Source organism: Salmo trutta, chromosome 16 (genome assembly GCF_901001165.1).
Source record: "Salmo trutta chromosome 16, fSalTru1.1, whole genome shotgun sequence".
Lineage (NCBI taxonomy): Eukaryota > Metazoa > Chordata > Actinopteri > Salmoniformes > Salmonidae > Salmo > Salmo trutta.
In genome coordinates, this window is record NC_042972.1 from 19,517,198 (window position 1) to 19,530,001 (window position 12,804).

The window sequence follows — 12,804 nt, forward strand, 5'->3', positions numbered from 1 at the left end:
CTCTAGGGAGTAGACTGGACCCTGGTTTAATGGACACACAATTGATTGGTTTTTCCTGTACACTGCTAAATTTGAACCATATAGTATCAAGGCATCCAATTTTAAGCTGTTTGACCACAGTAAAAGGCCAGCAATGTTCTGTATTTTTTCAGAGCCCCATGGAATGACACTATATTTAGATTCTACAAACCCTACTGAATACTCCCCACCCCACTTTTACAAAAATAATCGTTTTTTCTCTATAAGCCATTATGAGCTGAATGCATATACAGTGATTTGAATTGGGGGCATTTATTTGAACATGTTTTAAAACCCAAATTGAATGGACATTGAATACTTAAATATTAACAAATATGAGCAATTGTTAATATTTTGACAATTATGTTCCATACATCATGAATAAATACAGGTTACTATTTTCTACTATTACGTGGGGACCTTTATTTTGAAGTTTGTTGAAATTCCCTGACGCGGAAGTACTTTTTTATTTATTTCGCTGACCAGACGCCGATAATGCTTGCTACCATTAGACACCTTGTTAGCAGCAAAACACATCTCTTCATAGTAAAACAAATAGCACTTAGATTTCCTTCAAAATGTCGAAAATTCAGCTTTTGCGGGTTTTTCTAAACGAGCGGTTAACAGCAGCGGCTGTTGAGATATTTGGGGCAGTGGAAAATACCATAGCAGAGTACCAGGAAGAAATCTCCCGTTCGAAGGAGGAGATCCAACGTCTACGAAGGTTGCTGGATTTGGCTTTCAAACCCGACATAAAGTTACATATTGCAGGTTAGTAGTGAGTAGCTATGACCCCGCTATAACAATCTAATTGAACCACCTAGCCAGGCCATAGCTTTGTCCCGCAACAGTAGCCATTTAAATATTCATTTATAGTGACTTTTGACTTTTATTGTTATAGATATCCTTCTGTAACATACAAAGTAAAAGTCAAAATTGTTAATGTTAATGGTCATTTTAAATGGCTAGTTGCGGGACGAAGCTAGTCACGCCACAGCTCAGTTTCTAGCTGGACCTGAAGATGGTCCACCTTGTGAGTTGTTTGCCAACCCGTGCCTGTTTGACAACTTTTCCAAAGTCCAGGAATATATCTGTAATCGGTAGGAGGTTCTGATTAGGAAGTCCTCGTTTACATCACAGATCAGTGCCCAATAAATAATTAGGCCTAAATACAATTGTAGATTTCCCCCCCCCCCCCCCCCCCCACATCCAAATGAAAACCAAACATAGATTTCATGTTGTGTTCTCGCTTTGTGTGCACACCTGTCTGCTTCCAAGTCAGCCTCACAATTAGCTACAGATTGATACAACAGAATGTGATTTAACCAAATATTTTTTAAGAGGTAGGTATAGTTTGGTGTAGCCAAATATTGGACCCAAGGAGCCCAACGTTGCTCCTTAGTACAAGGACCTTACATTTTCTGTTTAAAAGGTGAATTGGCTCTGGAAGCCAAACACTAAACGTGAATCGATTCTCAATCGCGGTACGGTTCTAGAAACATCAACGTCTGTCTTCCGTTCACACAATGATGTTCAGAGATGCATATGGCTAATTAGCACAGATAGTCCACTCTCTAATGTCCGTTTTTCGTAAACAAGCACTGTAGTATGGCCGTGTGGGTACCCTAACCCTAAGTGTGTATCAATATAACATTGTTTTTTGAAAATTATTTCTTGCTGATATGAAAGATAAGGTCCTTATGCTTCCAAAGCCATGCCGCAAGCGGCTCTTAATAAAACTTCTCCCTATAGAAGACGCCTTCGTCCATTAAATTACACATAAAAGTAATTGGAACTGAGAGTCATGATCAAGGGCTATGTTTGGTGTAGCACAGATAATTTTTGACCAGCCTTAACTTAGTAATACCATCTTCGTTATCGATTCAGCCAAACGTATCTTCTAAAATGTCAGTGTCCAGATGCAGGTGTTGCGTTTGAATTAGGAAATGCTCCATCTGTACGCCGCCACCTTGTCTATTTCAAATCTTCTCATTGATTGAGACAGGTGGGTCCACCCCGAAGTACCGCATGTCACGGTGACACTCACCAGCCTTTCTTCTTTTTTGGTATTATGGTGGTCCGCAAACAAACGCCTACTGTGAACGAGGGGGAAAAAATCCATTGTGGGAAAGGGGGAAAAACCCAACATCATATACATTACTAAAATTAATACAAAAACCCATGCCACTCCTTCAGTCATAATCCAAGCAAGTCACATCCCTACACAGGCGCAGGGCCCTGTGAGGATGGAACGTTAGTTGACAGTATTCTTTGTAATGCCTCTGTTGTAAAATCTCTGAGTCCCAAAAAACATTCAGCCACACTCACAACTGGACGCTGCACTTGACACATTTATGCAATTGCTTATTCCAGTTACTAATAAGCATGCACCCATTAAGAAAATGACTGTAAAAACTGTTAAATCCCCGTGGATTGATGAGGAATTGTATGGTTGAGAGGGAAGAGGCAAAAGGAATGGCAAATATGTCTGGCATCCCAATCGATTGGCAAGCATACTGCAAATTTAATAAAAAATAACTATACTATGAAACAAAAATAAATGATATAAAGAATGATAGTTAAAAGCTTTGGAGGACCTTAAATTACATTTTTGGAAAAAAGACAAACTCTGCTCTGTCGTTCATTGAATCAGATGGCTCATTTATCAAAACCCACTGATTGCCAACTACTTTAGTGACTTTTTCAATGGCAAGATTAGCAAACTTCGGCATGACATGCCAGCAACAAACACTGACACTACACATCCAAGTATATCTGACAGATAGGAGACATGCTGGACAGCCCTTACTCTTGTCACCTCTGTCTCCTTCACTCTAACAGGGCACTTCATGAATCGGGTGTTTGCTCAACACCATAATTGCAGCATTTCGCCTCAACTGGCATACAATACCCCTCCTGTCTACATACACTTGACACATGTCCAAATAGTTTTATCACACTTCATGAGTTTAGGCACGAAGTCTCTTACAGGGTATCTCACATAACTGAAATATACACTACCGTTCAAAAGTTTGGGGTCACTTAGAAATGTCCTTGTTTTTGAAAGAAAAGCAAAACAATTGTCCATTAAAATAACATCAAATTGATCAGAAATACAGTGTAGACATTGTTAATGTTGTAAATTATATTTGTAGCTGGAAACGGCTAATTATTTAATGGATTGTCTACATAGGCGTACAGAGGCCCATTATCAGCAACCATCACTCCTGTGTTCCAATGGCACGTTGTGTTAGCTAAGTTTATCATTTTAAAAGGCAAATTGATCATTAGAAAACCCTTTTGCAATTATATTAGCACAGCTGAAAACTGTCGTTTTGATTTAAAGAAGCAATAAAACTGTCCTTCTTTAGACTAATTGGGTATCTGGAGCATCAGCATTTGTGGGTTCGATCACAGGCTCAAAATGGCCAGAAACAAACAACTTTTTTCTGAAACTCGTCTATTCTTGTTCTGAGAAATGAAGGCTATTCCATGCGAGAAATTGCCAAGAAACTGAAGATCTCGTACAACGCTGTGTGCTACTCCCTTCACAGAACAGCACAAACTGGCTCTAACCAGAATAGAGGAGTGGGAAGCCTTGGTGCACAATTGAGCAAGAGGACAAGTACATTAGTGTCTAGTTTGAGAAACGGACGCCTCACAAATTCTCAACTGGCAGCTTCATTAAATAGTACCTGCAAAACACCAGTCTCAACGTCAACAGTGAAGAGGCGACTTCGGGATGCTGGCCTTCTAGGCAGAGTTCCTCTGTCCAGTGTCTGTGTTCTTTTGCCCATCTTAATCTTTTCTTTTTATTGGCCAGTCTGAGATATGGCTTTTTCTTTGCAACTCTGCCGAGAAGGCCAGCATCCCGGACTCTTCATTGTTGACTTTGAGACTGGTGTTTTGTGGGTACTATTTAATGAAGCTGCCAGTTGAGGACTTGCGAGGCGTCTGTTTCTCAAACTAGACACTCTAATGTACTTGTTCTCTTGCTCAGATTTTGGCAATGATGCCATTTATCTACTTCCCCAGAATCAGATTAACTTTTGGATATCATTTTTATGTCTTTGTGTCCAGTATGAAGGAAGTTGGAGGTAGTTTTGCCAGCCAATGCTAACTAACGTTAGCGCAATGCCTGGAAGTCTGTTTCAAGTTTTAATGTGACATGCACAAGTATAGTGAAATACCTTTTTTTGCAAACTTGCAAAATGCTAGTAGATACCATCATCTTTGGTTAAATCACGCTATCTTGTGTAACAATCTACCTTGCAATATGGGCACCATGCTGCCGCAGACTGGAAGTAGAATGGAGCGCTCGCAAACATTGACATCCATGTTTGGTTTTCATTTGGAGGGGGTGGTAGCATCTAACAATTGGATTTAATTATTTCCTGGGCATCACACGGTGACGCAAACAGCACATTCTTTATCAGAATGGTCCACCGACCACGGGTATACCCTTCGAAGTGGGAAAAGCGTTGCCAAACAGATACAGGTCGGTAAAAAAAATCACACAGTGCATTGTGGGCTAGTATTATAATGCTAGACTGAGATACAATCTTTGTCTAGAGAAGCTGGGCTAGCCAGGCCACTGCCACTAAACACCTGATTCATTCAATTGTTTAGCTGTAATGTTAGAACTATTTACAACTGATGAAATGTAACATTCCAATTGTAGCTTACTGTCATTAATCTAATAGTTGGACTCAAGGCCACATAGAACTGGAAACTACATCTAATTGATACCCTATTCTTCTCTTCAGACACCCAGCAGCTCACTCTCCCTGTCCCTGAAGACATTCCTCCTGAGCAGCAGGACTGGAGCCCCTGTCAGGGCCAGGAGGACCCAGAGCCCACTCAGATTAAAGAGGAACAGGAGGAGTTTGGGACCAGTCAGGAGGAAGAGCAGCTTGAAGGGCTGAAGTCTGATATCAAAGAGTTCATATTCACTCTACCCTGTGTAAAAAGTGACTATGATCAGGACCCTCCTCAGCCCTTATATCTTCCCCAAACCCAGACTATGGAGAACAGAGAGAGGGACTCTCTTCCCACCAAAACAACTGAACAAGACATCAAAACAGAACCTAATGGAGAGGGCTACAGTGCATCAGAACCAACAAGTGAATCTCAACCCCTCTCTGCAGTATACCCAGACTGCTCTGCAGCTCAGATTGGGAACAGTGAAAGTGACAATGGGGTGGACTGTGGAGGAGTACTGTCAGGGTTACAGCCACTTAAATCAAAGAGAACACCGACAAAGAAAGTACAAAGCTCTATTAAGACCAGGGAAGCCAGTGAGTTGAAAGTTCCATTGAGGGCGGCTCACTCAGGGGAGAGACCACACAGGTGTCCTGTCTGCAGGAAATGCTTTCTGAAAAGTAGCATTTTAAAAGCACATCAGAGAATTCACACTGGGGAGAAACCATATTTCTGTAATGTATGTGGCAAATGCTTCAGTCAGAAGGGAACCCTGACGGAACATATGAGAATTCACACTGGGGAGAAACCATATCAGTGCAAAGATTGTGGCAAATGCTTCAGCCGAATGAGAAACTTGGCAGGCCATATGAGGATACACACTGGAGAGAAACCATATAAGTGCAGTGATTGTGGCAAGTGCTTTAGTCAGAAGATATGCCTGAAAGATCATATGATGACTCACACAGGGGAGAGATCATATATTTCCCCGCTTGTGCCATCAAACCCCTGCAACATATCCAGATCGCCGCAGCCCGCCTGGTGTTCAACCTTCCCAAGTTCTCCCATGTCACCCCACTCCTCCGCACACTCCACTGGCTTCCAGTCGAAGCTCACATCATCTTTGAGACCCTGGTGCTTGCCTACGGAGCAGGAAGAGGACCTGCCCCTCCCTAACTTCAGGCTATGGTCAAACTCTACACCCCAACCCAAGCACTCCGTTCTGCCACCTCTGGTCTCTTGGCCCTCCCACCCCTACAGGAGGGCAGCTCCCGCTCAGCCCAGTCCAAGCTCTTCTCTGTCCTGGCACCCCAATGGTGGAACCAGCTTCCCCCTAAGTTCAGTACAGCAGAGTCCCAGCCCGAAAACATCTGAAACCCTACTTAAATAACCCCCCCCCTAAGAGCATAGGTTTAATCACCATGCGCAATGTCAAGCGTCGGCTGGAGTGGTGTAAAGCTCACAGCCATTGGACTCTGGAGCAGTGGAAACGAGTTCTCTGGAGTGATGAATCACGCTTCACCATCTGGCAGTCCAACGGATAAATCTGGGTTTGGCAGATGCCAGGAGAACGCTACCTGCCCCAATACCTAATGCAAACTATAAAGTTTGGTGAAGGAGGAATAATGGTCTGGGGCTGTTTTTCATGGTTCAGGCAAGGCCTCAACTGTACAGCATACAATGACATTCTAGACGATTCTGTGCTTCCAACTTTGTGGCAACAGTTTGGGGAAGGCCTTTCCTGTTTCAGCATGACAATGCCCCGTGCACAAAGCAAGGTCAATACAGAAATGGTTTGTCGAGATCGTTGTGGAAGAACTTGACTGTCCTGCACAGAGCCCTGACCTCAACCCCATCGAACACCTTTGGGATGAATTGGAATGCCGACTGAGAGCCAGGCCTAATCGCCCAACATCAGTACCCGACCTCACTAATGCTCCTGTGGCTGAACGGAAGCAAGTCCCCTCAGTAATGTTCCAACGTCTAGTGGAAAGCCTTCCCAGAAGAGTGGAGGCTGTTATAGCAGCGAAGGACGGACACATGATGCCCATGATTTTGGAATGAGATGTTTGAGGAGCAGGTGTCCATATACTTTTGGTGATGTAGTGTATGTACCGTATTTCATGAATTTTAGTCAAACGGTCCTCCAACATCTGGCCAATCAGTGTAATGTTGTAAATGTCGGAGCTCTATGGCAAGACACATCATTCACCCAAGTTTAATCAAAGCATGTGACGAACGTACTAACGGACGGAGACCGATCCACAGTCCCCTCCCCGATTTGGAGGGGTACAATAAGTAGTTGAAGGATCTTTGCCTACCGTCATAGCCTACCTCCTCTGTCAATATCACATTATCATAACCTTCTATCCATGTTGTGAAAATATTGAGAAATTGAGGTTGTCCCTTGATGTTCAATTCCTTTTAGATTTTTTTGAAATTTACATCTCAAATGTTATTCTTGCTGTTATTTACATATCAAAGGTTGATATTTTTTGATGTAATAAAAATCTACTCTGAAGTCTTTCAAATAATTACTGTAGTTTATTCATACAAAATAGACGGAACAACACATCCAGGACAAAGATAGCCTATTTTAGCCTATTTTACCTTTATTTAACTAGGCAAGTCAGTTAAGAACAAATTCTTATTTACAATGATGGCCTAGGATCAGTGGGTTAACTGCCTTGTTCAGGGGCAGAACGACAGATTTTTACCTTGTCAGCTCGGGGATTCAATCTAGCAACCTTTCGGTTACTGGCCTAACACTCTAACCACTAGGCGACCTGCCTATAAGACAATTTATGCGGTCCAGAGTTTCCGTACGGAGGGTGGGACGCAATTGCGGAGGCCAAATTAAGTTCTGTACCGCATCGTCCATATTTTGGAACGATGTAGAGGGCTCTGTATAGCTCCGCACGCATTTATATGATTGGTTGAAGATAGGTGGGGGCGGTACATTCTGTAGAAACAAACTCACTTCCTTGACAGCTTCCTTCACAACAGCTCTGTGCTGCTCTGCGAAGTGCAAGAGGTATGAATGCCCTGACTTCTGCAGAGGCCGCATCGCAGTAAATGCTGTACGGCCACTGCAGACTCCGGAATGACCATAATTTGGCTTTAAATGTTCAATTATATGACATGTCCAAGAAGATGTGCACGAAACATTAAGAACACCTTCCTAATATTGCCCTCAGAACAGCCAACATTTGTCGGGGCATGGATTCTACAAGGTGTTGAAAGTGTTCCACGGGGATGCTGGATGTTGACTCCAATGCTTGGCAGCTGGATGTCCTTTGGGTGGTGGACCCTATATATATATATATATATCTCTCTCCCCCTCTCCTCTTTCCCTATACATTCTCCCTATAGCTCTCATTATATCTCTCCCTCTATCTTTATTTCTCGCTCCCTATATTGCTCCATATCTCTCCCTCTCCTCTCTTTCTCTCCCTCTCCTCTCTTTGTATCTCTCCCTCTTCTCTCCATCTCCTCTCTTCATGTATCTCTCCTTTACATCTCTTCCTCTGTCTCCTCTCTCTCTCCCTATATATATCTCCCTCTCCCCATCTCTCCCTTTCCTCCCTATATCTCTCTTTCTCTCTCCCTATATCGCTCCTCACCCCCTCTGTGTGCCCCTCTCTACTATTGTCCTCCCCATCTCTCATTTTCTGTCACTTAGGATAATGCTTTATTAATGTGCATTATTCATCTATTATCATAATTCACAGTTCAGCACACATTGCTTCCACTGAAAGTGGATGGATGACTGTATGTGTCTGTGTGTCTGTCTGGGTATGTGTTTGTTAGTTTTTGACGGGGGAGGAGAGAGTGTGTATTTATGTGCAGGGATGCGTGCATGTCTGTGTTAGGGGGGGGCGGGGGGTAGAAATTAGCTGGGGTGGGTATGTGAGTGTCTGTATGTCGTGTGAATGGAGGAGATCTCATACGGGATGTTTCCAGTCAAAGGAATTCTAGAGCCACATTGCAGAGTGATTAAATACAGTCCATCTCTGCCACCTCATTTGTGCACATGCTGCCATTAAACAATTTCCTTTCCAGAGACCCATCGCTCAGAATCATAGTCATGATATCAATCTTATACTCTCTGGCATGCCATAAAACAGTATGTCAAATTAAGATATACAGTGCATTCGGAAAGTATTTAGACCCCTTGACTTTTTCCGCATTGTGTACATTTCCCCCCCCTCATCAATCTACACACAATACCCCATAATGACGAAGCAAAAACAGGTTTTTAGAAATTGTAGCAAATTTATAAAAAATAAAACGAGGAAATATTACATTTACATAAATATTCAGACCCTTTACTCACTACTTTGTTGAAGCACCTTTGGTAGTGATTACAGCCTTGAATCTTCTTGGGTATGATGCTACAAGCTTGGCACCTGTATTTGGGGAGTTTCTCCCATTCTTCTCTGCAGACCCTCTCAAGCTTTGTCAGGTTGGATGGGGAGATTCGCTGCACAACTATTTTCAGGTTTCTCCAGAGATGTTTGATATTGTTCAAGTCCGGGCTCTGGCTGGACCACTCAAGGACATTCAGAGACTTATCCCGAAGCCACTCCTGCGTTGTCTTGGCTGTGTGCTTAGGGTCGTTGTCCTGTTGAAGGTGAACCTTTGCCCCAGTCTGAGGTCCTGAGCGCTCTGGAACAGGTTTTCGTCAAGGATCTCTCTGTACTTTTCACCGTTCATATTTCCTTCGATCCTGTATAGTCTCCCAGTCCCTGCCGCTGAAAAACATCCTCACAGCATGATGCTGCCACCACCATGCTTCATCGTAGGGATGGTTCCAGGTTTCCTTCAGACGGGACGCTTGGCATTCAGGCCAAAGGGTTCAATCTTGGTTTCATCAGATCAGAGAATCTTGTTTTTCATGGTCTGAGAGTCCTTTAAGTGCCTTTTGGCAACCTCCAAGTGGGCTATCGTGCCTTTTACTGAGGAGCTGCTTCTGTCTGGCCACTCTACCATAAAGGCCTGATTAGTGGAGTGCTGCAGAGATGGTTGTCCTTCTGGAACGTTCTCCCATCTCGACAGAGGAACTCTGGAGCTCTGTCAGAGTGACCATTGGGTTCCTGGCCACCCCCCTGACCAAGGCCCATCTCCCCTGATTGCTGTTTGGCCGGGCGGCCAGCTCTCTTGAAGAGTGTTGGTGGTTCCAAACTTCTTCCCTTTTAAGAATGATGGAGGCCACTGTGTTCTTGGGGACCTTCAATGCTGCAGACATTTTTTGCTACCCTTCCTCAGATCTGTGCCTCGATACTCCTGTCTCAGAGCTCTACGGACAATTCCTTTGACCTCATGGCTTGGTATTTGTTCTGACATGCACTGTCAACTGTGGGACCTTATATAGACAGGTGTGTGCCTTTCCTAATCATGTCCAATTGAATTTACCACAGGTGGACTCCAATTTATAGAAACATCTCCAGGGTGATCAATGGAAACAGGATGCACCTGAGCTCAATTTCAAGTCTCATAGCAAAAGGTCTGAATACTTTTATGTAAAAAAGTTTTATTTTAGTTTTATACATTTGCAAACATTTCTAAAAACCTGTTTTTGCGTTGTCATTTTGGGTATTGTGTGTAGATTGATAAGAAAAAACAATCAATTTTAGAATGAGGCTGTAACGTAACAAAATGTGGAAAAAGGGAAGGAGTCTGAATATGTTACGAATGCACTGTATACAAAAGTATGTGGACACCCCTTGAAATTAGTGGATTCGACTATTTCAGCCAGACCCGTTGCTGACAGGTGTATAAAATCGAGCACACAGCCATGTAATCTCCATAGACAAACATTGGCAGTAAAATGGCTTTGCTGAAAGGATCAGTGATTTTCAACGTGGCACCGTCATAGGATGCCACCTTTCCAACAAGTCAATTCGTCAAATTTCTGCCCTGCTAGATCTGCCCCAGTCAACTGTATGGGCTGTTATTGTGAAGTGGAAACATTTAGGAGCAACAACGGCTCAGCCGTGAAGAGGTAGGCCACACAAGCTCACAGAACGGGATCGCCGAGTGCTGATGAGCGTAAAAATTGTCTGTCCTCGGTTGCAACACTCACTACCGAGTAACAAATTGCCTCTGGACTCAACATCCGCACAAGAACTGTTCGTTAGGAAGATTCATGAAATGGGTTTCCATGGCCAAGCAGCCGCACACAAGCCTAAGATTGCCAAGCATCGGCTGGAGTGGTATAAAGCCTGCCGCCATTGGACTCTGGAGCAGTGGAAACGCGTTCTCTCGAGACATGCTTCACCATCTGGCAGTCCGACTGATGACTCTGGGTTTGGCGGATGCCAGGAGAACACTACCTGCCCCAATGCATAGTGCCAACTGTAAAGTTTGGTGGAGGAGGAATAATGGGCTGGGGCTGTTTTTCATGGTTCGTGCTAGACCCCTTAGTTCCAGTGAAGGTAAATCTAAACGCTACAGCATACAATGACATTCTAGACGATTCTGTGTTTCCAACTTTGTGGCAACAGTTTGGGGAAGGTCCTTTACTGTTTCAGCATGACAATGCCCCCTGACAGGTTGACTGGCCTGCATAGAGCCGTAATCTCAACCCCATCGAACACATTTGGAGTGAATTGGAACGCCGACTGCAAGCCAGACCTAATCGTCCAACATCAGTGCCTGACCTCAGTAATGCTCTTGTGGCTGAATGGAAGCAAGTCCCCACAGCAATGTTACGACATCTAGTGGAAAGCCTTCCCAGAAGAGTGGAGGCTGTTATAGCAGCAAAGGAGGGACCAACTCCATATTAATGCCCATGATTTTGGAATGAGATGTTTGTGCAGGTGTCCACATACATTTGTTCATGTAGTGTATTTTTGTTTGTGTTTATGGTAAGTGAATACGAAAGTGATATGCCTGGGATTTTCCACTGCCCCTCATGTTGGAGCAGTATAGGACCTGATGTATACCAGTCTGACAGGTCAAGTATAGGACCTGTATACCAGTCTGACAGGTCGGAGCAGTATAGGGCCTGATGTATACCAGTCTGACAGGTCGGAGCAGTATAGGACCTGATGTATACCAGTCTGACAGGTCGGAGCAGTATAGGACCTGTATACCAGTCTGACAGGTGGGAGCAGTATAGGACCTGATGTATACCAGTCTGACAGGTGGGAGCAGTATAGGACCTGATGTATACCAGTCTGACAGGTCGGAGCAGTATAGGGCCTGATGTATACCAGTCTGACAGGTCGGAGCAGTATAGGACCTGATGTATACCAGTCTGACAGGTCGGCGCAGTATAGGACCTGTATACCGGTCTGACAGGTCGGAGCAGTATAGGACCTGTATACCAGTCGGACAGGTCGGAGCAGTATAAGACCTGTATACCAGTCTGACAGGTCGGAGCCGTATAGGACCTGATGTATACCAGTCTGACAGGTCGGAGCAGTATAAGACCTGTATACCAGTCTGACAGGTCGGAGCAGTATAAGACCTGTATACCAGTCTGACAGGTCAGAGCAGTATAGGACCTGTATACCAGTCTGACAGGTCGGAGCAGTATAGGACCTGTATACCAGTCTGACAGGTCGGAGCAGTATAGGACCTGTATACCAGTCTGACAGGCTCTGACAGTTTTACACTGCCTGTCTGGCTTCAGTTGAATGCTACCACCCCATCATACACTGAGGGGCCAGGAGCTAGGGGCCTACTACTCCTTCATGGTAGGTACCTCTCACCATGCGAGGCCCCTGGGTTGGGAATGGGATTTTGGTTAATAACCATGGGTTTGCATCTTCTTTCTGTCTCAATCAATCTCTCAAAAGTTAAAATGTTGATCTTTTTTGTGTATTGTATCCATTTTCAGGACCCAGGACAAGACTTTTAAAAAATCTGTTTCTTCCACCACTGTAAGTTTGCGTGCTTGCTTAAACTAAAATAAGAAAATGCAAGATCTTTTTAATCTTTTGACCAACATGCTTCTCTTTTGAAGATGACTTTTAAAATGTATTCTCAATTTGTTTTGGACTGTGTTGTGGTATGGCAGTCTACGGACCATATTACTGTGAGTAAATGTCATTGACTATTCAAGAAACCTGAGTAATT

The 12,804-nt window shown here is 43.9% G+C and overlaps 1 protein-coding gene across 2 annotated transcripts; it reads left to right on the forward strand.

The window, feature by feature from the left end:
* The first annotated feature begins 387 nt into the window (after window positions 1-387).
* On the forward strand, window positions 388-6,154 carry LOC115150240 (zinc finger and SCAN domain-containing protein 31-like). 2 transcript variants are annotated; one of them, XM_029693327.1, is made up of 2 exons: window positions 388-789; window positions 4,785-6,154. In XM_029693327.1, exons 1-2 carry the CDS (start codon window positions 597-599, stop codon window positions 6,107-6,109), a joined length of 1,518 nt encoding a protein of 505 aa, XP_029549187.1. In that variant the 5' UTR covers window positions 388-596; the 3' UTR covers window positions 6,110-6,154. The 2 variants fall into 2 exon arrangements, with proteins under 2 accessions (XP_029549187.1, XP_029549188.1); XM_029693328.1 differs by lacking the exon at window positions 388-789 and adding an exon at window positions 4,187-4,516.
* Window positions 6,155-12,804: the final 6,650 nt, after the last annotated feature.

Coding starts and splice junctions, on each gene's coding strand:
- LOC115150240 (XM_029693327.1), top strand. CDS start 597: ATGTCGAAAATTCAGCTTTTGCGGGTTTTTCTAAACGAGCGGTTAACA. Junction 790..4,784: donor CATAAAGTTACATATTGCAG/GTTAGTAGTGAG, acceptor TCTTCTCTTCAG/ACACCCAGCAGCTCACTCTC.